Source organism: Odocoileus virginianus, chromosome 5 (assembly GCF_023699985.2).
Source record: "Odocoileus virginianus isolate 20LAN1187 ecotype Illinois chromosome 5, Ovbor_1.2, whole genome shotgun sequence".
Classification (NCBI taxonomy): domain Eukaryota; kingdom Metazoa; phylum Chordata; class Mammalia; order Artiodactyla; family Cervidae; genus Odocoileus; species Odocoileus virginianus.
In genome coordinates, this window is record NC_069678.1 from 3,659,715 (window position 1) to 3,685,832 (window position 26,118).

The 26,118-nt window shown below is 40.1% G+C and overlaps 2 protein-coding genes across 5 annotated transcripts in view; one reads left to right on the forward strand and one right to left on the reverse strand.

Annotated features, from left to right (window-relative positions):
* Window positions 1-26,118, forward strand: part of SPAG17 (sperm associated antigen 17) — a 250,171-nt gene that overhangs the window by 223,181 nt on the left and 872 nt on the right. For all 3 annotated transcript variants that reach the window (XM_070467229.1, XM_070467228.1, XM_070467230.1), the window contains exons 44-48: window positions 828-964; window positions 6,604-6,788; window positions 8,982-9,042; window positions 11,677-11,821; window positions 13,957-14,103. In XM_070467229.1, coding sequence (XP_070323330.1) covers window positions 828-964; window positions 6,604-6,788; window positions 8,982-9,042; window positions 11,677-11,821; window positions 13,957-14,096 — 668 coding nt within the window. In that variant the 3' untranslated portion in view covers window positions 14,097-14,103. The remainder of the gene's footprint in view (window positions 1-827; window positions 965-6,603; window positions 6,789-8,981; window positions 9,043-11,676; window positions 11,822-13,956; window positions 14,104-26,118) is intronic.
* The window catches only part of WDR3 (WD repeat domain 3), a 38,629-nt gene continuing 33,489 nt past the window's right edge, over window positions 20,979-26,118 (reverse strand). For both annotated transcript variants that reach the window (XM_020906256.2, XM_020906257.2), the window contains exons 24-27: window positions 25,567-25,610; window positions 23,830-23,958; window positions 21,993-22,086; window positions 20,979-21,706 (exon numbers count right to left, since the gene is read on the reverse strand). In XM_020906256.2, coding sequence (XP_020761915.2) covers window positions 21,551-21,706; window positions 21,993-22,086; window positions 23,830-23,958; window positions 25,567-25,610 — 423 coding nt within the window. In that variant the 3' untranslated portion in view covers window positions 20,979-21,550. The remainder of the gene's footprint in view (window positions 21,707-21,992; window positions 22,087-23,829; window positions 23,959-25,566; window positions 25,611-26,118) is intronic.

A 26,118-nucleotide genomic window follows, 5' to 3' on the forward strand; every position in this document is an offset into this window, starting at 1 on the left:
AATTGTGAAACAGATCTCCAGTCCAGGTTTCATGCATGAGACAAGTGCTTAGGACTGTCACTGTTTCCATTGTTTCCCCATCTATTTGCCATGAATTGATGTGACTGGATGCCATAAGGCCCATCTCAGCTTACGCTCAGAACTGGCTCAGTCACTTAGACATACATTTGTGGGTCAGAGCAAGTCCTAAGACCGAACTTAGAGTCAGTGGACAAAGAAATGTGCCCCAGCTACAGGGAAGCCATGCTCAGAGATGAAGTAAATGAAGCCATGCTCTGAGAGGAAGTAAAAAAAATTAAACATCATTGTGCATAAATACTACGGTTGACTTCAGCATAGAATCAGGGAGGGAACCATTATTGGTTCTTCAGTTGTGTGAAGTCTGGCCATAATTTCAGATGATACCACTAGTTGGACCATCCCAGGTGTTCAAATACTAAAATTCCTCTGTATCAGTTGATGACCAGCTGCTGCTTCAAGCCCCTCAAATACCCCCTCTTCTATCCCCATCCCTAGGGAAGCCCTAGGTAGGTTCAGTGAATAGTAATTCATCTATTATGGGAGGTGGTATTAGGTTCGATGCCTGGGTTGGAAAGATCCCCTGCAGAAGGGAATGGCTACCCACTCCAGCATTCTTGCCTGGAGAATTCCATGGACAGAGTAGCCTGGCAGGCTACAGTCCATGGTGCTGTGGAGAGTATACAAGCTTTTTAAGAAGAAAAGAAAATGTCCCAAGTTGGTTCTGTGTTCTTGTGCGCCCTGGTATGACCTTGAATGTCTTTGGAAACAATGTTCACGTGGTGTAATTTCAGTCTTCTCTCTAACAGAACCAGAATCGTGTGTGCCTCTGAAAATTCCAACCCAGTCATTGCTGCAGGATGTGGCAGGACAAGCAAGAAAAGAGAAAGTGAGGCTACCTCACTACTTGCTGAGTTCCAAGCCCAAGTCTCAGCCTCTCGCAAAGGTAAAACGGGCTTGGGAATAAATCTGCCAGAGCCAGTTAGAGTTTTATGTATTCCGGGTTGATTGAAGTTACTGATTTCCAGCCACCATGTAACTGCTATTTGATATATGAACCATCTCAACATGAAGGGCTTCAGGTCACACAGGGGTAAACCAAGGCAGTGCTTTGCTAGAGCCAACTCATAGGCTCACGAGAGGAATTGTTATGAGTCAGCTGTTAAGCCATCACTAGCTTGCAGTCGGCAAGCTCCCATGGTGGCTCAGTGGTAAAGAACTCACCTGCAGTGCTAGAGACTCAGGTTCAGTCCCTGGGTCAGGAAGATCCCCTGGAGAAGGAAATGGCAACCCACTCCAGTATTGTTGCCTGGGAAGTCCTAGGGACAGAGGAGGCTGGATGGCTGCAGTCCCTGGGGTCGCAGAAAGGTTGGACATGACTTAGCGACTAAATCACAGGCAGTTTGCAGTCAGCTGTGCCTGGAGTTCTTATGCCATAGAAACTGGCAGATGCTACTGAAGAAGTTTCTTTTCCAAGAGCCAGTTTACCAGCCCACTGCTGGCTAAGGGGATCATTCGGCACCTTTCTCATGACTCAGGATAAAATCCAGATGACTTAGTGTGACTGCAAAGCATGCCTCCACTTGCTTCTTTCCCCTCATGCTTTTCCAGACTCATTATACCTCCTGCATTGTGGCCTTCTATTGGTTCTTTCAAAGTACCAAACTCCTTCCTCAGAGCCTCTAAGATCCATCTCAGCTGTGTCAGAAAACTTTCCTAGAGCCCACCAACCAAGTTTTGATAGTCATCCTTTAGAAATTTCATGGCACACTGTGGAGAATGTACTGCAATGTGTATAATTGACATGTGGTAGGAGTGCTTCTCAAACTTTAATGCATATGTGAGTTATTTAGGAACCTTGTTAAAATACAGATTCTGCCTCACTGGGTCTGCTGTGAAGCCTGAGATTCTGCAGTTTTAACAGGCCCCCAGGTGAAGTCAGTTCTGCTGACTTGGGAAATAACCACATAGGGCAATGGTTCTCAATTTGACTGTCAGCATCGGCAACACCTGAGAACTTGTTATAAGTGCAAATTCATGGGCTCCATCCCAGATGTACTAGTGGATAAACTTGGGAGGTGGAGTCAGCAATTTGTTCTCAGTAGACGGTGCTCCTCTGCAGAGCAGATTTCCCTTATTTTTGTAGGCCCTTCCCCTCTGCACCTACCTATTCTCTACTCCAGACATCCCCAACCTCCAGGATGTAATGCCTGATGATCTGAGGTGGAGCTGATGTAATAATAATAAGAGTAAAGTGCACAATAAATGTAATGCACTTGAATCATCCAGAAACCATCCCTATCTACCCCTGCCCCATCTGTGGAAAAATTGTCTTCCATGACACTATTCTGTGGTGCCAGAAAGTCTGGGGACTGCTGCTCTACCCCACCCCATCCCAGACTTACTAATGGAGAAACTCTGGGAGTGGAGTCAGCAATTGGTGTCTTAACCAGTCCTCCTGGCGGTTCTGACGGAAGTTAAAGTATGATAATCACAGGCACAGAGGGAAGGGCACCAACTTTGGAACCAGGTAAACTTGAGTCTGAAACTTTAGTCTGCCACTTACCACTTCAGCAAGTTATCTGTCTTCCAGTTCTCTGAACTTGAACTTCCCTATCCTTAAAGCCTAAAATACTTCCTTACTGTGCTGTGATAAGGATTACATAGACCATAAATGTTCATTTCCTCCCCTAGCCAAGCAGTTATTTTCCTCCAGTGACAGAGCCTTTATTTACCTGAAATATAATTGACATACGATATTATGTTAGTTTCATTTGTACTACATAGAGATTTGATACTTGCATACATTATGAAATGATCACCATGAGTCTAGTAACCATCTGTCCCATACAGAGTTATTACAGTATTATTGACCGTATTCCTTATATTACATTCCTGTGCCTTATGTATTTTATAAACTGGATGTTTGTACCTCTTAATCCGCTTTACCTATTCCATCCTGACAACCCCTTCCTTTTGGTCAACCACCCATTTGTTTTCTGTATCTGAGTCTATTTTCATTTTTATTTCATTTGATTGTTTTGTTTTTTGACTCTACATATGTGACATACAATATTGCCTTTTCTTTGAATTATTTTACTTAGTATAATTCCCTCTAGATCCATCCATGCTGTTGAAAATGGCAAGACTTCTTTTTTTATGGCTGAGGAATATTCTGTGTGTGTATATATATATATGTAAGATATATATATAATATTCATATATAGTGTATATATATCACATTTTTTTTCTATTTGTCTATTAATGAACATTTAAATATATGTTACTTTCATATCTTGGCTATTATAAATAATGCTACAATGAATATTGGTGTGGATATAATTTTTCAAATTAATAATTTTATTTTCTTCGGGTAAATATCCAGAAGTAAAATTGCTGGATCATACGGTAGTTTCTGTTAAATTTCCTTTATGCTGTTTATCATAGTGGCTGCCCCAATTTACAATTTCATCAACAGTATATGAGGATTCCCTTTTCTCCACATCCTTACCAACACTTGCTATTTGCTATCTTTTTGATGATGACCATTCTGATAGGCATGAGGTTGTATCTTGTGGTTTTGATTGGCATTTACCTAATGATTAGTCATGCTGAGCATCTTTTCATGTATCTGTTAGCTATCCTATATGTATGTCTTCTTTGGGGAAAAAAAAGTTTTTTCAGGTCCTCTGTCCAATTTTTAATTGGGTTGCTTAACTTTTTGATATGAGTTGTTTGAATGTTTTGTATATTTTGGATGCTGCTGCTGCTAAGTAGCTTCAGTCATGTCCGACTCTGTGCGATGCCATAGATGACAGCCCACCAGGCTCCTCTGTCCCTGGGATTCTCCAGGCAAGAATATTTTGGATATTAACCCTTTTATCTGATATATTGTTCACAAATATCCTTTACCATTCAGTACTGCAATGTGTAATTTGTTGATAGTTTCCTTCACTATGCAAAAAGTTTAGTTTGTTGTAGTCTCATTTATTTATTTTTGTTTCTCTTACATGAAGAAGCAGATAACAAAAAAAAAGTTACCAAGATTGATGCCAAAGAGCATATTGTTTATGTTTTATTCTAGGAGTATTATAGTTTCAGGTCTTGTATTTAAGTATTTAATACATTTTATGTATTATTTTTGGATATGATGTGAGAAAGTAGTCCACTTTGATTATCTTGCATGGAGCTGTCCAGTTTTCCCAACACCATTTGTTAAAAAGGCTATCTTTTCCTGTTGTAATTCTTACCTTTGTCATAGACTAACCATAAAAGCATGTGTTTATTTACAAGCTTCATCATTATATAATGTCCTTATATGTCTCGTTACAGTCTTTGTTTTAATAGCTACTTTTCCTGATGTAAGTATTGCTACTCTGGCGTTCTTTTTGTTTCCATTTGCATGGAATACTTTTTTCCATCCCTTCCCTTTCAGTCTGTGTCTTTAAATCTGAAGTGAATCTCTTGTTGGCAGCATTTATATGGGTCATGATTTCTATCTATTAAACCACCTTCTGTCATTTGATTGGAACATTTAGTACATTTACATTGAAGTAATAATTGATAGGTATGTACTTATAAACGTTTTGTTCATTTTTTTCATGTGTTTATAGTTCTTTTTTTGTTCATTCTTCTCTTAGACTCTCCCCTTTGATTATTGTTTTTAGTGTTATGTTTGGATTCCTTTCTCTTTTTTGTGTGAGTATATTTTATAGGTTTGTGGTTACTATGAGGTTCATATATTATAACATGTAGCTATACATATATATATAGATAGATATATATACACACACACACACACACACATATATATATACACATATATACACATGATTATTTTAAGTTAATAATCTCTGGGTATGAATGCATTCTAACAACTCTTCATCTCTCCCCTTACACACACGCATTTTATGTTTTGATGTCAGCTGTGTTACATCTTTTTGTTTTCTGTACCCCTTAACTCCTCATTGTGAATATATATAATTTTACTGCTTTTATCCTTTAACCTTCTAGCCTGCTGGCTTTACAAATGGTTGATCTACTACCTTTACTATGTATCTGTCTTTATCAGTGAGATTTTTCCTTGCATAATTTTTGTAATTATAGTTGTGGCCTTTTCTCTTAGAGAAGTCCCTTTAACATTTGTGTAAAGCCAGTTTAGTGGCACTGAACTCTCTTAGCTTTGTCTGCAAAACTCTTTCTCTCTCTTTCAGACATGAGTGATAGCCCTACCAAGTAGAGTATTCTTGGTTGTAGATTTTTCCCTTTCATCACTTTGAATGTATTATGTCCCTCCTTTCTGGTCTGTACCGTTTCTGTTGAAAAATCAGCTGATGGTCCTGTGGTAGTTCTCTTGTACATAATGAGTTGCTGTTCTATTCCTTCTTTAAGATTCCCTCTTTATCTTTAATTTCTGGCATTTTAATTAATTTGTCATGGAATGGGCCTTTTACAGTTAGTCCTGTTGGGGACACTCTGTGCTTCCTGGACCTGAATATCTGGTTTCTCCTCCCAGGTTAGTGACATTTTCAGTTATTATTTCTTCAAGTAAGTTCTCCACCCCCTTTTCTCTTCTCCACCTAGGTCCCCTGTGTGCAAACGTTAGTATGCTTGATATTGTCCCAGAGGTCTCTTAAACTATCTTTATTTATTTATTTTGCTTTTTTCTTTTTTCTGTTCAGCTTAGGTGATTTTTACTACTGTGTTCCAGGTTGCTGATCCACTCTGTATCATCCAAACTACTGTTTTCTTTCTAGTGCAATTTTTATTTCAGTTACTGTATTCTTCACCCCCAGTTATTATTTTTTATAACTCTTTGTTGAAATTTCCAATATATTTATTCATTTGTCTCCTGAGTTTAGTGAGCATTGTTATGATCTTTATCTTGAACACTCTATTGGCTGGATTGCTTACCTCTACTTTGTTTAGTTCTTTTTCTAAGGTTATGTGTTGTTCCTTTGTTTGGAACATATTCCTGTGTCTCCTCATTTTGCCCAGTTCTCTCTGTTTATTTCCCTGTGTTAAGTAGGTTGGTTACACTATCTGACCTTGCAGAAGCAGTTCATGTAGATGTCCCATGGGCCCAGCATCCTTTTTCCCTCTGGTCACCAGAACTGTGTAGTTGAGGGGTGTCCTCATGTGGGTTGCATGAGGCTTTCTGTTGTGGTAGGGCCTACTGCTGTGGGCATGCGGGAGGCAAAACGGGCCCTGACTCAGTTGTCTGCAAGGCTGTGCCTTGTGTGGTGACTAAAGGCTGGTTGTAGGGCAGGGGAGGCTTGCTGCATGGTTTGCTATGTGGCCTGGGGGCGGGGTATGTGTGTAGAGCCAGAGCCTTTTTATTATCTTGCATGCTAAATTGCTTCAGTCATGTCCAACTCTTTGCGACCCTATAGGCCATAGCCCACCAGGCCCCCCTGACCATGAGATTTTCCAGGTGAGAGTACTGGAGTGGGTGGCCATTACCTCCTCCAAGGGATCTTCCCAACCCAGGGATCAAACATGAGTCACTTATGTCTTTATTATCTTGGGAATGGAAAATAGAACCATTTTATTATGTTTTATTGCTTTTTTTCTTTTTCAATGAAGGGGCAAGATTCTGTTGGAGGAAGAGTGAGAACATCCTCGGTGGCATCTGCTGCCATTAATAATATAAATGCATCTCCCTTTGGATTCCATCTTCTCCCACCCGCAGTGAAATTTGGAGTGCTCGAAGAAGGACACACCTATGCCACCACCGTAAAGCTCAAGAATGTTGGAGTAGACTTCTGCAGGTGAGGCCAAGTCTCCAGGTGTATGCTCAGATCACCTTCCCTTGCTCTGTGACTTTTCTTTGGTAGCCTACATCAGTGAATGTTTATTGGACTGAACTGTAATTACACCTGAACTCTTGAATCTTAGCATCATTCATTCAGTCATTTACAAATTCATCTATTCACTCATTCTTTAACAAATAAGTATTTCCCAAGCCTCAATTCTATAGTAGGTATTTCTTTATATGCTGCTCAGTCATGTCCAACTCTTTGTGACCCTTTGGACTATGGCCCACCAGGCTCTTCTGCCCATGGGACTCTCCAGGCAAGAATACCGAAGTGGTTTGCCAGTTTGATAACCTCCAGGGGATCTTCCCAATTTGAGGGTTGAACCCACATATCCTGCGTTGCAGGCTGATTCCTTACTGCTGAGCCATCAGGAAAGAACCATTTCTTTGCCTTACTATTAATGATTATTCTTACTTTAGTAGGAGCACCTCAAGACCTGGTACGTCCCAGAAAGAAATCAAAGAGAAGTTGTATAAGTGTTACAATAAATGATACACAAAACAATAACTAATGTGGAAAACTTGAAAGTCCATTTCTCAAATCTACCACCAACTATAACACCAACTAATATTTGTTGACACTGTGATCTAAACATGATTTTAATTATGTTAATTCTGCATGATTGAGGCAAAAAGGAAAAAATTAACCCTTAATCATCAAGGTCACTTTGACTCTAATGATGTGACTCGGAATTAATAGCAAATAATAACTCACAGTCTGTATTCCCAATAGAAAATATACCCTATCTGGCATGAAGTGACAAGAAAGTCACTTCAGTCCTTCATTTCCAGGTCAAAACCAATAGAATCTTAGAGTGTGTATAGATCTTGGAGACTGTTATGATATAAAGGAACTGAGTAACTTGTCTTAAAAGGTCTTATAGGCTTCAGCAAGGGTAGATCTCTGATCCCCTGAGTGCCAGTTCACTGGAGCACCTTGCTTTATCAACACAGCTGTGGTCACTGCTTCTTGTGGGAAATCAGTCCTTCCCATTGGGTCCATGTATCATACATCTATTCCAAGACAATTCCCAATTACAAATTTTCCTCTGTACTATTTTGTAGTAAGCATCAGGATTGTGGGGAACTTTACCCCTATAAAAATGGGATAACGTATATTTCAGAATGCAGTTATTCTCTGTGTCACTAACAAGTTCTTTGAGAGCATTTATGATTCTGGGCTCAGGATTGGAAGTTAGACAGCTCATAGCTACAGGAGCATCTGATTGAGAAGATCACTGTCCCATTTTAGTTGAGGCACATCCTCAACTTCAGGGATCATGTTCACTTCCTTGGAAAAAACTTGATGAGGACATCACACCACCAGATCAGACATCATTGCTTTTTGGGGTTGTTGCCACAAAATGGGTGGGAAGAAATAGAGAGTCAACCTCAAACTTCATTAAACTCACCCAAGGAGACCCTGTGTGTCCAGTACAGAATTTTGGCTTTTTACATTTCACTCCTCAGCTTGTTCAGTTCAGCCACTATAGGGCAGATAGCAAAGCGGATGGTAGAGGGAACCCAGTTGGGGTCAACATGGAGATAGACTGCCCTTGGCATTTTAATTTGCTCCAGGTCTTTAACCTTCAGGCAGAGCCCACAAACCACAGGAAGGGGAAGAGATCAACAAGTACCATGTGTGAGTCCAGGGCTTTTCAAGTTCTCCTACGTTTTCTGAGCCTTTTCTGTTTCTCTTCTCGCCAAACATGCAAACCCCATACCACGACAGAGCAAGACTGGCTCCCACGCTCCACTGCTTTCCAAAAGAGCCTTTATTCTTCAGCTTAATGATCTGGCAGTCAGCATTTGTGTTCATGCTGGCGGCTACGCTGCAGTGCGCACGCCAGCCAAATATTCACAACCCTTTGCCCAGGCCCAAGCTGCTCGTCAGCATCCGATAACAAAGGGTTGAAACCCGGTTTGGAGTCAGTTTGACGCCGATGAAAACTGTTGGAAAGGCAGTTGTGAAACAAGCCCCAGATTCTCCTTCCAACTGGATATTAGACTGTTTTTCTACTAGTCTGGACCCCCTGCTCCCGTGTAGCCAATATTAACACCTTCCTGATTTTATTACTTCCCAGTTCATTTGTGCTCGTGTTTTTCATTATGGCATCAATTTATCCCCATCTTTTTTTCCTGGTAGGTTTAGGGTGAAGCAGCCGCCACCCAGCACTGGACTGAAAGTGACTTACAAACCTGGACCCGTAAGTCCATGTGCTACATGTTGTGTGTGTCCGTATGTGTGTGCATACAGATATGTATATGTTTCCAGTGAAGTGAGCTTTTATGCCATTCTACCAATTTGGTCTAAGCCATTTATAAGTCGACTTTTTCTAGTATCATAAGCAATAGGTTCTTGGCACTGGTATACTCTCTGGCCGTTGTTACTTATTTCTTGTAACAACCATAAGCACTCCTCTGCATAAGTAGAATTAAACTTCCAGCTATGGAATCATTTCTGAAGTTCACTGCACTTACCCCGATACTGCAGTTCTACACAGTTGTCTGAGAATACCTTTAAAAAAATTAAAATATGATTTAACATGCATTTGGTAAACTGACTACCTAAAGATACCCTGTGACAAATCCTTCTGCAAAGTGAAAAGTCATTGGAAAAAATAAATACTTCATTCTTTACATTTTATGTAAATCTGGTCTGCTCTCCTGGTATTTGTCAGAGAATAGTAATGACATATTAAGAAATAGTAGAATATTTAAATTAACCATCTGTCTCATTTCTCCAAAAATCTCTGAAAATGTGAATTTTAAAATGTCAAACTGTTCTGATTTTATTTGATACATTATATTTAGTATAAAATGTGTATTGCCACTGACTTCAAAATATAATTTCAGAGGTATAATATGATTAAACAAGAGGTTATCTCAAAATATAATAAAATCACACTCATCAACCTTGACTTTTATCTCTTGGTCAGTGTATCATCTTTTGCTTTAACACTCTCTTGCTTTGACAAGAGTGTTAACAAGCTTTGAGCTCCTCCCATATGCCAGCGATAGTGCCAGGGTACAGGAGATGTTAAAAATGAGTGAGACACATAAGTATACAAAGCAGGCACATGGCAGGCACTCAAGAGATGTGTGACTGAGTAACAGATGGTATAAGGAAGACTGGTAGATAAATGAACCATTCATCGGCGATGGGGACTGCACAGGCTCATGGGAACTCTAAGCAAGTACATCCAGTCCCATAATGTGCTGACTGAATCCCGAGATCTTAAAGCAGTCACAGTTGCTATGTGTTGACACAGAAGAATTGGTTGGCTGTAGCACAAAGTCAGTTGCTTTCTTATAACTGTGCTACCAAGCAGCTCTGTGATGTTGTTGGTTAATCCTCTGCACCTTGCTTTCCTCATCTATAAAAGAAGGAGCTTAGACTGATCATTTCTTAGCCCTCTTGCAGCTCCAATATCTTATGATCTATAAAGCAGTAATATGCAGGCTGCAATTCCAAAACCGAAATCCTTTTGGGGCTTCAATCCACTAATTTACGAGTACCTCTCTGAAACACTTCATCACTGTCCCATGTCAGAATTTCAGAATCTTCACAACATAAAGCAAAAACACAGTTAAAGCAAGCTTTTCTCCCACTGTTCTGGGAAGTTAGCAAATCTTTTTCATTTTAAGTAGGGATTAGGCCAAAACCCTAAATGACTGCAAGATCAACCTTTATACATACTAAAAACCCAAACTCACTCTATACCTTTTTTCTTTCTGATGGTAGTTTTGGCTCTGGCAGAAAAATGTAGCCTATAGACTTGTCTGTATCTAAATCTCAGCCCTGTTCAGCTTGGTTCACTGCCAGCACTACATGAATGCACTCCAACCCCGGGTAGACCTGTGTTGTGGCAGCCCTCCAGCTCCCCTCGTGCAGCGTCATCCCCCAGCCCTGCTCTGATTGTTGGGCTTGGAGCGCTGAGGGCCTGGTTCTCAGAAGCTGCTGGATACCCTCCAGCGTGTAGACGTCCACAAACACAGCATTGAGAAAACTGAAACGTTTTTCAATTCTATTATTTATAAAACCCAATTGAAGAAAAAAAAAATTATATTCATACCTAATTGCTTTCCATGTGGTAGTTTCTGATTTATTTTTTCCAGATAACTGTTCTCACATTGGCTTTTTAACCCACCTCCTAGGGAGGTGGCTTTCAAACATAAACAACCCTTTCTTTCCTGACTTAGTGTCCTTTTCAGGGGACAAGGCAAGAAGCCCATTCCTTGCTGTGTTTCTCCTTCATAGTATATCAGGTTTCTTTTTTGCTGATACATCCTCTTCCATGTATCTTTCAGATCTAACCAGTTTGGCATTTAAACTAAATCTGTCTCCCTCTACTGGCTTTGCCATGTTACAAGTCCTACAGTAGGAATATGATAAACCATGGGGCATGGGCACAGGAATTATGGGATTCACCCAGTCTCTTAAATTTAAGATTAAATTTATGTTTACCTTTGATTAAATTTATCTTTGTTTACAGAGGTGACAATAAATAGAAGCTTGCTACTGATATTCAAGAAATAGCACAATTACAGACATCATAAAAGTTTGCCCCCCAGCACCCTGGCATTTAGTTTCCTGATGCTTTTTCCTAAATGGCACCTGACTTTCTCCTTCAATTTATCCTGGGTCCCACTTACTCAATGGAAATGTACCTAACTAATCCATGAAGTAATTCTTCTAAATGCCAGAACAGCAGTCATTCGTTTGTGCCAAACTGATAGATGAGGAAGCTAGGTTAGAAGGTTTGAATAACTTGCTCAAAATCACGTTAAAATTTTGAACTTCTGTATGTCTGATTCTAAAGCTCCATTGTGCATTTCAGGTGGCAGCTGGTTTGCAGGCAGACCTGAAAGTGGAATTATTTGCCATGGCTGTTGGGGAGGATGGCGCCAAGGGATTGGCACATATCTCTCACAAAATAGAGATTATGACTGAGCATGATGTCCTGTTCTTACCTGTGGAAGCAAATATCCTTTAAAGTTCAATTTGAGTCACCACATATAGTGTAAAAATTACATTTGAGCCAGGAGAACACAGAAGTCAAAATGGTGTTTCCTAATCCCCTCACATCTTCCCTCTGTAGCTTCATTTATTCTAGTTTAAAAATCACAGAGTTAAATTTCTTAGGACAAAGACTTGTGTCTTCATTCATTTTTGAAAGCACCTAGCAAAGTGCCTGACACATAGTACATGTAACTTTAAGTTGGATAAATCTCAATATTATTGGCCATCTCTGGGGTATCAAACAATAAGAAATTTTTTAAAAAGCAAGTCTTTTTCTTAAGGAAAAAACCTGGTCATCTTTTTGGGGAATAGGAGATACCTTATTATAGAAACCAAATGAATAAGCATTGGATTACACATACATTCCTTCAAATTGATATCTCCTGTATATAGAATATACAGATACCAAAAACCTATTATATGCAATGTACTATATGAAATATTTTATCAAATATAAAAGTGAAAATTGAACTCTATCTTAAAAAGCTACATAAGCTGGTAGCAGGAATAAAATTTTCACACTTGATTCCTGTATTGTAACTCCAATAGTATGAATCATATGCTACTCTGTGTTACAGGTATATCTATTTGATATTTGAGCTGGGTCTTATAGAATACAAAAACTTTTGATGAAAAGAGACTTAAAATAGGAAGAATGAACAAAACTAGCAATAGGGAAGCTCCAATTGTTCAGGAGGGTAAGCAGGGACTTCAATTTGTTGAGAGCTTAGAGTATTAGTAACATAGTGGCAGCAATATCCAAAAGAAGGTGAAAGCATAATCAAGAACAGAGCTGAAGGGTTAATCTTGGCAAGGGAGAGAGTAAAGATGACCGAGGGTCTAGACATTCTGAGGTGAAAGGGAAATGAAGGGAAATTGTGTCAGATGATCTTGACTGCAATAGAAGTAGAGTTGTATTCATTTGTTTACGGTCTTCCCAGGTGGTTCAGTGGTAAAGAACCTGCCTGCCAATGCAAGAGACTCAAGAGATGCAAGTTCAATCCCTGGGTCAGGAAGATATGCTGGCAACCCACTCCAGTATTCTTTCCAGGAAAATCCTATGGACAGAGGATCCTGGTGGGCTACAGTCCAAGCCATCACAGAGTCAAATATGACTTAGCAACTGAGCATGCATTTTCATTCTTTCAAAGATCATAAGTGTCCCTAATGTGCTAGGCATCAGGGATACAGCAATGAACAAGGGACAAATCTCTCTCTGCCTTTATGTAGCTTACGTTCCAGTAGGAAGACAGACAATAGACAAAATAAGTGAAATGTGGACTCTAATGGTAACAACTACAATGTAAGAAATAGAAATGCAACATAGGAAAGAAAGTACATGGAGAAGGAAATGGCAACCCCCTCCAGTATTCTTTCCTGGAAGATCTGATGGACAGAGGAGCCTGGTGGGTCCATGGGGTTGCAAAGAGTTAAACATAACTTAGAGACTAAACAACAGCAACAACATACGAAAGGAAGTACAGGGAGCGTTAAGGACTGAAATTTAAAATGAGTAGTCAGGAAAGACCTTCCTCAGAAGGATTTCCCCCCTCTGGGAATTATGTCCTCTTCATACAAGTTATTAGATGCTGAATCTAATAACTGACTAACTGAATCCCTGCTGCTGATCACAGCAATTAAATCATTTTGCATTTATTCTAATAAAGTTTCTATTACCTTGCTTACAATTAGAGACTATCTGTCTGGCACAGAGAGATGGGAAAAGAGTTTTACTAAATCTTTACTTCCAGGGTCAACAATGATAGTTCATAGCCCATTTCTCAAGATCTAGTCCCTTTCTTTTGCATCAAAAAAGCATGAAATCTGCATGTTGATGTGGTCTGGGACCTGGTTACGGTGATTGATGTTTACCTATAGAAAGGCCAGTCTCGTAGCAAAGAAACATACACTAGAGGGGACCAAAGAAATTCCAGATCAATATCCATCCTTCATCCTCTAAGCTTGGCATATAGAATTTGCATTAAATTGAAAATACCTAAAAGTGATCTGATGATGCTAAAGATTCTAAGATATTATCTGAGTTTACATATACGACTCATTTATTCATGAAAATAATAGTCCTTAATGAATATTTTACCAGTTTTAACAAGCAGCAATTATGAGAAGAGACCAAAAGATTTTCCCCAGGGAAAAGAAAATCCCATGGTCCAGAGGATTTCTACAATTTCTTCCTCTGCACTCGGAGTCTTCATGTCCCGTAAAATTTCTCCACATTAGGAGTCAGGTAAGTAATACATTTGTAATTTGATTGTCACCCATTCAAATTTGAGGCCTTAGACCTCACATTTGTTCTCATCTTCATTCAGCCAGCAACCACTGAGCCATTTAGTTTGGTGGAATTAAAATACTTGTTTTTAATAATGATAACAGCTACCTGTTTATACTCATTATCCATCTAATCCTCATACTATCTACAAGGTAGATACTTCCCCCACTTTATAAATAAGGAAACTCAGGCTCAGAGAATCTTGAAGAAGTAAAAAATCTAACTTACTTACGTGTGATTCTAAAGTTTATTCTTTCAAGTGCCATTTTTGACATTGATCTGACGTTCCAAGGGAAGAAACACCAACAGCAGGATGCCCTTCTGTACTTGAGAATTTACAGTTAGGTCAGTGGTTCTTACAGTTTTTGGACTCAAAGACTCCTTATGTGCTGTGCATAGTCTCTCAGTCATGTCTGACTCTGCAACCCCGTGGACTACAGCCCGCCAGCCTCCTCTGTCCCTGGGGATTCTCCAGGCAAGAATACTGGAGTGGGTTGCCATGCCCTCCTCCAGGGATCTTCCCAGCCCAGGGCTCAGACCCAGGTCTCCTGCTTGCAGGTGGGTTCTTTACTGACTGAGCCACCGGGGAAGCCCATATATATACATGGCTGTGCTGGGTCTTCCTTGCTACAGGTTTTCTCTAGTTGTGGCAAGCAGGGGCAAGCATAGCTAGACTATGCACAGTCTAGCTGTGGTGCATGGGCTTTTTATTGTGGTGGCTTCTCTTGTTGCAGAGCACAGGCCCTAGAACACGAGGGCTTCAGTTGTTTCAGTTCCCAGGCTCTAGAGCACAGGCTCAAAAGTTCTGGTGCATGGGCTTAGTTGTTCTGTGGCATGTGGGATCTTCCCGGACCAGGGCTCAGACCTGTGTCTCCTGCACTGGAGAGTGGATTCTTTACCACTGAGCCACCAAGGAAGCCCTCCTTATGTATTCTTAAAAATTACTGAGGATCCCCCAAAGCTTTTGTTTATGTGGGTCATTTTTTAATCAGTATTTACCATATTATAATTAAAACTGCGAAAAACTTAAAATTTATTTTTTAAAAAACAGTGCATTACTATAAATAGTTAATCAAAAATAACTTTTCCAAAAATTAATGAGGGGAAGATTAAATTTTGGCAAATCTTTTAATGTTTGGCTCATAGCTGGATTCTCACAGTTGCTCTGTCTTCAATCTGTCACCATATCACACACCGCAGAGTCTCTGGAAGACTCCACTGTATAGTCATGAGAGAAAAAGGCCAATAACATCTTGCATTTGTTTCTTAGGACTGCTGTAACAAATCTGTATTTGTTGCCCCAGGCTGCTATAACTAAGTACCACAGACCAGGTGACTTAAAACAGTGGATATTTGTTCTCTTGCAGTTTGGGAGGCCAGACGATCGGAATCAAGGTGTGAGTAGGGTTGGTTTCTTCTGCAGCCTCTGAGGGAGCATTTGGTCTATGACCTTAACTTCTCTTGGTTCCCCGCAATCCTTGGTGTTCCTTAGCTTATAACTCACCACTCTCATCTTCGCCTGTCTCCAACGGCATTCTTCCCTTTGTGTTTCTATATCTCTCTCCTCATAAGATCAACAGTCATTGGATTTAAAGTGTTAGTCTCATACAGATGGCTAACAAACACATGAAAAGATGCTCAACATCACTCATTATCAGAGAAATGCAAATCAAAACCACAATGAGGTACCATTACACTCCAGTCAGGATGGCTGCTATCCAAAAGTCTACAAGCAATAAATGCTGGAGAGGGTGTGGAGAAAAGGGAACCCTCTTACACTGTTGGTGGGAATGCAAACTAGTACAGCCACTATGGAAAACAGTGTGGAGATTTCTTAAAAAGCTGGAAATAGAACTGCCATATGACCCAGCAATCCCACTTCTGGGCATACACACCAAGGAAACCAGATCTGAAAGAGACACGTGCACCCCAATGTTCATCGCAGTACTGTTTATAATAGCCAGGACATGGAAGCAACCTAGATGCCCATCAGCAGACGAATGGATGAGGAAGCTGTGGTACATATACACCATGGAATATTACTCAGCCATTAAAAAGAATTCATTTGAATCAGTTCTAATGAGATGGATGAAACTGGAGCCCATTATACAGAGCGAAGTAAGCCAGAAAGATAAAGACCATTACAGTATACTAACACATATATATGGACTTTAGAAAGATGGTAACGATAACCCTATATGCAAAACAGAAAAAGAGACTCAGATGTATAGAACAGACTTGTGGACTCTGGGAGAAGGCGAGGGTGGGGTGTTTCAAGAGAACAGCATTGAAACATGTATATTATCTAGGGCAGAACAGATCACCAGCCCAGGTTGGGTGCATGAGACAAGTGCTCGGGCCTGGTGCACTGGGAAGACCCAGAGGGATCGGGTGGAGAGGGAGGTGGGAGGGGGGACTGGGATAGGGAATACATGTAAATCCATGGCTAATTCATTTCAATGTATGACAAAAACTACTGTAATGATGTAAAGTAATTAGCCTCCAACTAATAAAAATAAATGGGAAAAAAAAAAATAAAGTGTTAGTCTCTTTGCAACCACATGGACTGTATAGCCTGCCAGGCTCCTCAGTCCATGGGCTTCTCCAGGCAATACTGGAGTGGGTTGCCATTTCCTTCTCCAGGGGATCTTCCCAACCCAGGGATCAAACCCGAGTCTCCTGCACTGCAGGCAGACTCTTTACCAGTGAGCCACAAGGAGCTCCTCATTGGATGAAGGGGCCACCCTAACCTTGAATGGGCTTCCCAGGTGGTGCTAGTGGTAAAGAACCCACCTGCCAATGCAGGAGACAGAGACGTGGGTTTGATCCCTGAATCAGGAAGATCCTCTGGAGAAGGAAATGGCAACCCACTCCCCTCTTCTTGGCTGGAGAATCCTACAGACAGAGGAGCCTGGCAGGCTACAGTCCATGGGGTCGCAAAGAGTCAGACACAACTGAAGCGACTTAGCAAGCACGCCTGCACTTGAAAAGATAAGGCTTCACCTTAACTTGATTGAATCTGTAAGGACCCTATTTACAAATAAGGTCACATTCGTAGGTCCCTGGTAGACATGCATTTTATGGGGACAAACTCAATATAGTCTACCCTCTGGTCCCCCAAAATTCACATCCATCTCACATGCAAAATACACTCAGTCCATTGCAACACTCCCCAAAATCTTCACCTATCCTGGTGTCTTCTCCATTTGCAGACCTGTGAAACTAGGAAACAAGTTGTAAGTTTGCAAAATACTATGGTGGGATAACATAAGAAGACATTCTAAAGAGAAGATGCAAAGAATCAAGCAATCACCAGGCTAAGTGTTTGAAATGCTCTGGGCAGATTTGCTATTTCAGAGTATGAACACAATCATCTATGTCTTGATCTGTGCTCTGGGCCAGAGGCTTCCCCTGCCCTAACCTCTGGACCCTCATAGGCCTTTTGGGTCCTACCCTCTGTCATTAGCCTGATAAAGTATTATCCTCTGGGCAGCCCGCTTTCTGCTTATAGAAGCCCAGAAGTCTGGCAACCTCCCTTCATTTCCTGCCTCTGTCCCCCAGGCCAAGCAAGCAGTGTTTCTGCTGACAGAGCTTTCTCAGTTTTCATTGATGTGAAGGGGCTCCACATCATTAGGTGTGAGGGTTCTCCACAGGTCCTTCCTGAAGTCTCACCTCTGTTCCTGGCTTCTGCTGAGATGGCTGATGGTACTCATCTTGGTCACAAACCTAAGCTTTTCCACTAGGCTTTCCAGTTAAACCTTTGATAAAACTCTTCAGAGGGTGCCTTAGCATATCTTGCAATATGGACAGACTGTGAATTTCCCAAATCATCATGTTCAGGTTCCTTTTTGCTGTTTCCTTCCTCAATTTATCTCTTTCCTCTTGCATTTTACTATAAGCAGTAAGAAACCAGGACACGTCTTCCATATTTTGCTTGGAAACTTCAACTAAAAATCCAATTTCATTGTTTTAAGTTCTACTTTTTATCCAAAAGCAGAAGACAGTTCAGCCAAGTTTTCTGCCACATTGTAACTCTTCCTCCACTGTCCAATAACACGTTCTTTGTTTCCATCTGAGGTCTTACCAAAAACGCCTTTCATGTTCGTATTTCTACCAACAGTCTGTTCACAATACAGAAAGTCTCTAGGATGCTTAAAGTGTTCTTTACTGTCCCCATCCATTCCTTCTGAACATTTATCAAAATTGCTTTTAATACCCATTATTTCTACCAGCAGTCTTTTCAAGGTAATCTATTAATAGAACTTTTCTATCATGCAGTTCAAAATTCTTTTAGCTTTCACCCATTACTTGATTCCAAAGCCACTTCCACATTTTTAGGTATTTGTTAAGGCAGCACCTCACTTCCTGGTACCAAAATCTGTTGTTTCCTGTGTATGCGTGATAAGTCACTTCAGTTGTGTGTGACTCTTTGTGACCCTACGGACTGATACATTTTTTGTGCATTTTTGCACATGGTTATTTGTTAGAGAATGTTTTATAAATAACTTAATTCCAAATAGTCAGTCATGTTCAGCTCTTTGTGACCCCATGGACTGTAGCAGGCTCCTCTATCCATGGAGATTCTCCAGGCAGTACTGGAGTGGGCTGCCATTTCCTTCTCCCTAATTCCAAATAAGGTCACATTTATAGGTTTCAGGTAGAGATGAATTTCTGGAGGATACTATTATACTTACCATTTTTAAATATTTTTGACCATGCAGATTATTCTCAAAAGGGTCTTAAGACCCTAAAGGTCTAGGAACATTCTTTAAAACCACTGATTAAGGTGTGGTTTATCTTGGTTCTAGCCCATGACTTTCAGAAGTTACCCTAAATTAAAAAGTGATGAAGTTTGAAACTCTAGCTGGATCATTCTGAAAACTACAGCACAGCTTTCCAATATTCATAATGCCTGTTGGAACCAATCTATCAAAAGTAATGACATGAGTGTACCTAATAGAAAGGTCTTAAATGGTATGTCTTTATGCCTCTTTGTTCATATTGTCAGTTAATGATATTAATGTAAGTACAGTGAGTATCTTTTAAATATCTATTGTAAAGATTCTGTGATATCTGACAGAAAACATTTTCATCTATTTCTTTCCAATCTTTTCTACCTATGTATATATTGGAATCATTATAGTTTTATATTGTGTATGTCTCAAACAGAAAAAGTAACATATTCTGTGTGTTTCTACTCTGAGCCAGTGCTAAGTACTCCAGCTGTCTGTTATTAACAGACATCATGAATGCTTATTAAGATACTGAGCTATAAATTTCTCCATGACTCAGTAACTTAAAGCAACAGACACTCCTGATCTCCTAGCTTGTGTGGGTAAGGAATCCAGGCATAGAGCTGTTGTTACTATGGCTCAACTAGGGGTGAATCTGCTTTCAGCTCACTCAAGAAGTCACTGGCAGGATGCATTTCCTTGCAGGTGGTTAGACGGAGGACCTCAGTCCCTCACTGGCTGGTGTTGGGAGATTGCTCTCAGGGCATCTCACAATAGGCAGCTTGTGTTTACTAGAGCGATCAAGATCTGAGAGAGTGTGAGGACAGCAGAATTCAGGGTGTTAATTCAGGGTGTTAACCTTAGAAGAGACATCCTATTAAATTTATTGTATTCTATTCTTTAGAAGCAGCTCAACAGGTCCAGCCTGTGCTTCAAGGGTAGGAATTATCCAAGGGCAGCTAGCACTCAGCCTAACAAGGGATGGGCCAGTGACTGCTGTGTACATCGGAGCTGCTTCCATCCCATATCCTCAGAAATAAAGTGACAGGACTTAGAATACCCGGTGATGTTATCCTTAAGAGCCTTAGTCGTATCTCAAAACTCAGGCTTTTATGAGGAAAGGGATATGTTGGAGATATTGTTTGCTGTGTGTGCATTCTCAGTTGTGTGCAACTCTTTGTGACCCCATGGACGGTAGCCTGCCAGACTCCTGTCCATGGAATTTTCCAGGCCAGAATACTACAATGGGTAGCCATTTCCTCCTCCAGGGGATCTTCCCAACCCAGGGATGGAACCTGTGTCTCCTGCATTGGCAGGCAGATTCACTGAGCCACTGGGAAGCCTGTTTGTAAACCAGGTGCTTCCTCCTAAGCCCCTGCCTCGTCTGGCCTGTTAAGGCTGCACACATGGGTGAAGCACCCTACAGCCTGTGACAGACACCACTGTCTCCTTGGTCACTGCCCTAGGTGCTCAGCTAGGTTTATTTGGGATGAATGTGATTTATGATACATGTCACTGAGAAACACTTTCAGTAATTCCTCTTTCTGGTGGTAGGAATAACTGCCTAAAAGGTTGATTCTTCAGACTGGAATGTACCTAGAATCCATCATACTGTCTCTCCTCCTGCCTTTTCATAATGAAGTCTCAGGAACACTATGCCTAAATTCTTTTTACTCTCATTGTTAAAAAAAAAAATACTATTTTTGAAGTAGTAGTATTGTATTTTGAAGTAGAATTGAATTCAATTCTTACTTCAGTTCAGTGACTGTGTTACGCTTAGGAACAATAATAGATGTGTGGGTTAGGAGAAATAAGAACTGCGTCTGAGATTGGCAAGAAAATGGTAGTACTACAACATAGTAATTTAGATGAAGTGCACAAATTCATGGAAACATACAAACTACTTAAACAGACTCAAAAAGATAGGGAAAATCTGCACTGATTTGTAATAAGGAGATCCTGTTAGTGATTTTAAAACTTCCCACAAAGAAAAGCCCAGCCCCAAAGGTACGTGTCAATTTCCTAAAACACTGCCACCTCCCCACCACGAGGATATATATATACAGCATATTAGTCACCCAAAAAGCACAGCCAGGGATCTCAGCTTGACTGCTCTTTAATTAGAAACAAGTACTTAGAGAAGTAGAAACAGCAATTAGGACTGTCTTATATACAGATAAAACAACCTGCAAGAAGTTAAGTTTAAGGAGGCTGTTCCAGGTGACTTTTGCAGTCCCTTTCAGCTCTGAAAGTTCAAGACTACATTTATGGGCGGAAGGTGATCAATTACATACCTGACTGTCTCAGTGGGCTAGAAAACCTAATCTGGAGAGGTAACAAATTACTCATCAAATCTTCTGACATAAATAAGGAAACATTTTGAAATGTTAAAGTTTCAACTTTAGTGAAAAAATACCTAATTTAAAAAGTTCCCTGCTTCCTGCTAGACTATAAAGGGCACACCTCTTAGAGGGCTCCCCATTCAGAGCACAGATTGAAAACTAGTCTGTTTCAATCCAAGACACTCCTATGCTGAAACTCCTTCAGGCAGAGCCAGGAAACACTGTGTGATCCTCTGCAACATGATCATCTCTTAAAGATTACACCAACACTACGGCCGCATAGTTTGGAAGTCCTTCTCAAGCAGAAGTTGGAAAAGGCACACTTCAGTTCTAAGTCACTGTTAAAATCAGCTTCTCCCTCTTTTTCCTCTTTCTCTTCTTCTCTTCCAAGTGGCTGGTGGCATCAGCAAAAAACATAACCTCACTTTTTGCTTCACATTCCCTCTTGAGATAATCGAGACCTGCCATGTTGAAGCCAATAACATCCTGAGGAAGAATAGAAGAGAGATTACACGGACTTCTGCTCACTTCAGTTCAGTGTCACAGCATATGAGGCAGAGGAGCCAAAGCTTCATGTGTTGTTACCCATGCCTCCCTACACTCTTTTCTTGTTTTTTTCCTCATGTCTACCAGCGCCAACAGAAAACTCATCTTAAATATGTATGTATGTCAGGTCAGTATCACCAAAGACGGCACAGCACACCATGCTACTTGTAAGTCACACATACACTAGAACCTCCCCTTCTTCTTCTGTGGCTACAAAGATACTTACCCGGACTTGGCTGACTTTTGAAATGGTTGTTTCCTTTAATTTTTCAATCACTGGCACAAGCATTTGGTTGCTAGTGATCTGGCCAAAGTGAATCCTAATAGAAAAATAACACCAAGCACTGTCACAAAGAATATTGGGTTTGGCTATACCTCCTAGAACCAGCAAAGAAACAAATGTCAAAGCAAAAAAAAAAATCATTTCACCCATCATGGGAATATAGAAATGCTTCTAGCAAAAAAAAAAGCTTAAGAAGTTTCTTCCCTACTATTTAGCTCTATCTAATAATTTTAAAACCTAGTGTCCTAACATCTAAAAAGCTGACTTTTCCCAGCAATCTGTCAAGTGGCCACAGATTTTTAACAACAGTATTCTACAGGGATTTCAGAGGGAAAATGAGCCTTCTAAGAAACACTAACTCAAAGATTTATATTTCAGCAAAAAAAAAAAAAAAGAGAGAGATGATCCAGTTCTGACCAAAAGTACCAACATGCCCGGGATGACTTCATGGTTTTTAACTTCCATGCTCACCCTCATCCAAGCTGTGACCTGCCATATCTACCTGCGAGGTAGCACCCATCTACAATCCCAACGTGCTAGAAATATTCAGTGTTTCTCTTAGAACCAGTAACCCTGATTCAACATACGCCACAGCAATAAGAAAAACACTGTTAACGTGTATATCTCCACTTGCTACTATTCTGAAAGAAAGAAAAAGGAATGAAGGGTTAAGGCTCAGGAAAAAATGCCGATTTACCAAGTACACCATTTTCTTTAACTACTTGGTACTGGCTGAGCAGTTCCTGCTGTTTTCCTAGCAGCATTTTAAGGAATGTTCAGATCTGCCAGTTTTCCTGTTCTCTTACACAACAGCTTGAGACTGGGGGGCAGAGTGGGAGATAAGAATGTACCGTGTGTGCGCTATTCACCCAGTCATGTCTGACTTCCCATGACCCCAGGGACTGCAGCCCACCAGGCTCCCCTGTCCATGGGGTTCTCCAGGCAAGAACACTGGAGTGGGCTGCCATTTCCTTTACCAAGAATATACTAAGCCTTTGTAAATACGTTTTTCCTCTGTTACATGTTTGATATGAATTCTTCCTATTTAAGAATATAATGTAATGAACATTTTCTTTATGTTTCTTGAATGCTTAGTTGCTCAGTTGTGTCTGACTCTTTTCGATTCCATGGACTGCAGCCTGCCAGGCCCCTCTGTCTGTGGGGTTTCCCAGGCAAGAACACTGGAATGTGTAGCCATTCCCTTCTCCAGGGCATCTTCACAACCCAGGGATTGAAGCCAGGTCTCCTGCATTGCAGGCATAACGTTTACTGTCCAGGCTACTGGGGAAGCAGTTATGTTTCTTGGTTCCCTCCAAATATGCCACTGCTCTTCCATTTGCATTTGTAGAGGCCTGGGAAATAAGCTGACTACTCCTTAAAATTCTCTTATGGAAACAAAACCAAACCATTTAGTTTAAAAAGAAACACCACTGAAGGAGACTGGTCATTCAGGGATGGGCTTTCAGCACCCTACCCAGAACCAGGGCCACTGCCTTGGACTGGAACTCGGAGACCTCCGCCTGCCCGAGCATCCTGAGCAGCGTAGTACCTCCCGTTACTTCAGGAGGTGGGTCATCACTATCGGCACCTTTATGAGCAAGACCGACACCAAAGGATAAGAAATCATCTGTGCTGGGAGCACTGAAATTCCTAACAGTCTCTGAAACTGAAGTGTCACATTTCTTAATCACAAAGTATGGAGAAAGCTTCAGGTGAGGCACCACTGGAGGAGTTATGCTCATGAGACATACGATGTTCTTCTGGGAAAGGGCATCGTTACCTGAGGAGAAAGAAGAGGCACCTACACAGGAGTTCAATGTCGGAGCCCTGCTGGATGAATTCATTGAAGAGCCTGAGAATGTCTGGGACGTAAGAGAAAGGCAGCACGAGGAGAGATTCTTCCAGCTCACTGGAGAGGGAAAGACAGACATTAAAAACGTCACCTTTCTTTACATGGTCAATTTAAAAATCTTTTCCCCTCCAATTTTTTTCTTCTCCTTTTACATACTTTAATAGATCTTACCCATCCAGAGTTATCATCTATACTATGGATGGCTCGCTCTTTTCAGTGTTTTATTTTTCTTATATTTAGTATTTTAACCTAGTTGATGCATTTTGGTCCATGGCAGTGTAGGAGAATCTTTTTTTCTTTCAGATAACTCATTTCTTCAAAGCTTTTTATTGAGTATCCTATCTTCATTGAGTCCTTCTGTACGACAGAGCCTGCTTCAGGGCTTTAGAGTCTGTTTTGATGACTGATTCTGACAATCCTGTACTGTTTCAATTTTGTTGTTTTTATAGTTCTTTAATCTCTTTCTTGTTCTGGGTTGGTTTGTTTACTTTTCTTGAGCTAGTTCTATTATCATTCCATCAATTCCTCTTAGAATTCTCAAGAGACTTTCAATTGGGATCACAAACCTAATAAATTAGCTTAAGAAAAACTAAATCTTTAAACACAAGAGTCTTCCCATCTATGAATGCACCCTACCTCCATTAATCTAAATTCTACTTTACATTTCTCTAGCAAAGTTTCATTATCTTGGGTTCATTTAATTCTTATATGGGACATATTCAGATACTGTGATCTGTTATAAAAATGATAACTAAGTAGGTCAAACTCAAATAAAACCAAAAGATAAATCACAAAGAAACATTATTCCAAAAATGACAAAAGATATAAAAAAAATTCTTAACCAGTAAGAAAAACATCTATAAAGCACAAGAATGGGAAAGTAAAAATTCACAGGAAAAAATACAAATGCCCAATAAATATAATAAAATTTTAACTTTGTTAATTAAAAATGAAAATGATACCACTTTTTGCCTCTCAAACCAGCAAAGAATTTTTAAAAGCCTGGTGAAAGTCATTACAGGCACTCTGGAAAGTAAGCAACATAAACATTTGAAAAGTTCATGTCCATTAATTAGTTAACAGACTGCTAGGACCGTTAAGAAAATAATCAATGAGGATGGCAAAGATTTATATGTAAAGGTGTTCACTGAAGCAGTATTAATAATAGCAAAACCCTTATGCAACACCTAATAGTAACTATATGTACAATGGAATATTTTGAATTAATTCAATGATGTGTTTCTGAAGAAAATTACTAATGTGAGCAAATGCTTAGAACTATCCTGTGAAAAAGGACAGGATATAAAAATGTATACATATGATTTCAACTCTGTACATACACAGAAAACAATTCAAAGGAAATATACAATAAAAAATGTTAATAGTTGGTACCTCTGACTGAATTGCAAATAATCTCATTACCTATGATGTAAAGTAACACTGCCCTTCATTTGTCCTTAAAAGTATCTCCCTTCATATTTTAGGAGGAGCTTTGTAGTTCTAATTCAAAAAGAACATTATAATGAATTATTTTCCATCCAAGTTTGACATAGTTAACCCTCTAAGGAATAACCATCAATTAATCATCAATTATAATGTTCTTATCCCATGTTCAGAAAATGGTGTTAGCTGCCAACTTACAATAATCCGTGCACTGACACTCACCTGGATTTGATTCCTTTAAAAATCTCCAACACATAAGCTGAAGGCTAGAATGGAAGTGTGACAGCATTAGTGATACTTCTATTTCTTAACTGAAGCTCTCTAATCTCTATCTCCTAAAAACCAGGGATCTCTCTCAGGACAAACCATGTTCTAAAAATGGCAATACGTGCATGGGCTTAGACTGAGTCAGATCTGGGTTCACAATCACACTCTGCCACTTGCCAACTATGTTACCTTCAGTCTGTAAGTCAGGACAGTTTCCTGTCTATAAAATGAAGACACTGACCTGTATTACTATTGTGAAGGATGAACCGCGAAAGCAAAGTATTGAGTAATTAAAGATTACTAAAAGTATACACTGTCCCTCTATTCTCCCTCTCTCCTCTTCTATCTGACTGATTTGTAACAACTTTCTGTCCAAAAACTTCAGCTTCAATGAACAGAATCTTCAGATAGCACTTTGGATACTAAACATAAATAAGCACTAAAAGAATACAAAAACAAACAAAATGGTCCTTTTGAAATACAAAATATCCTAAAAGATTCCAACAT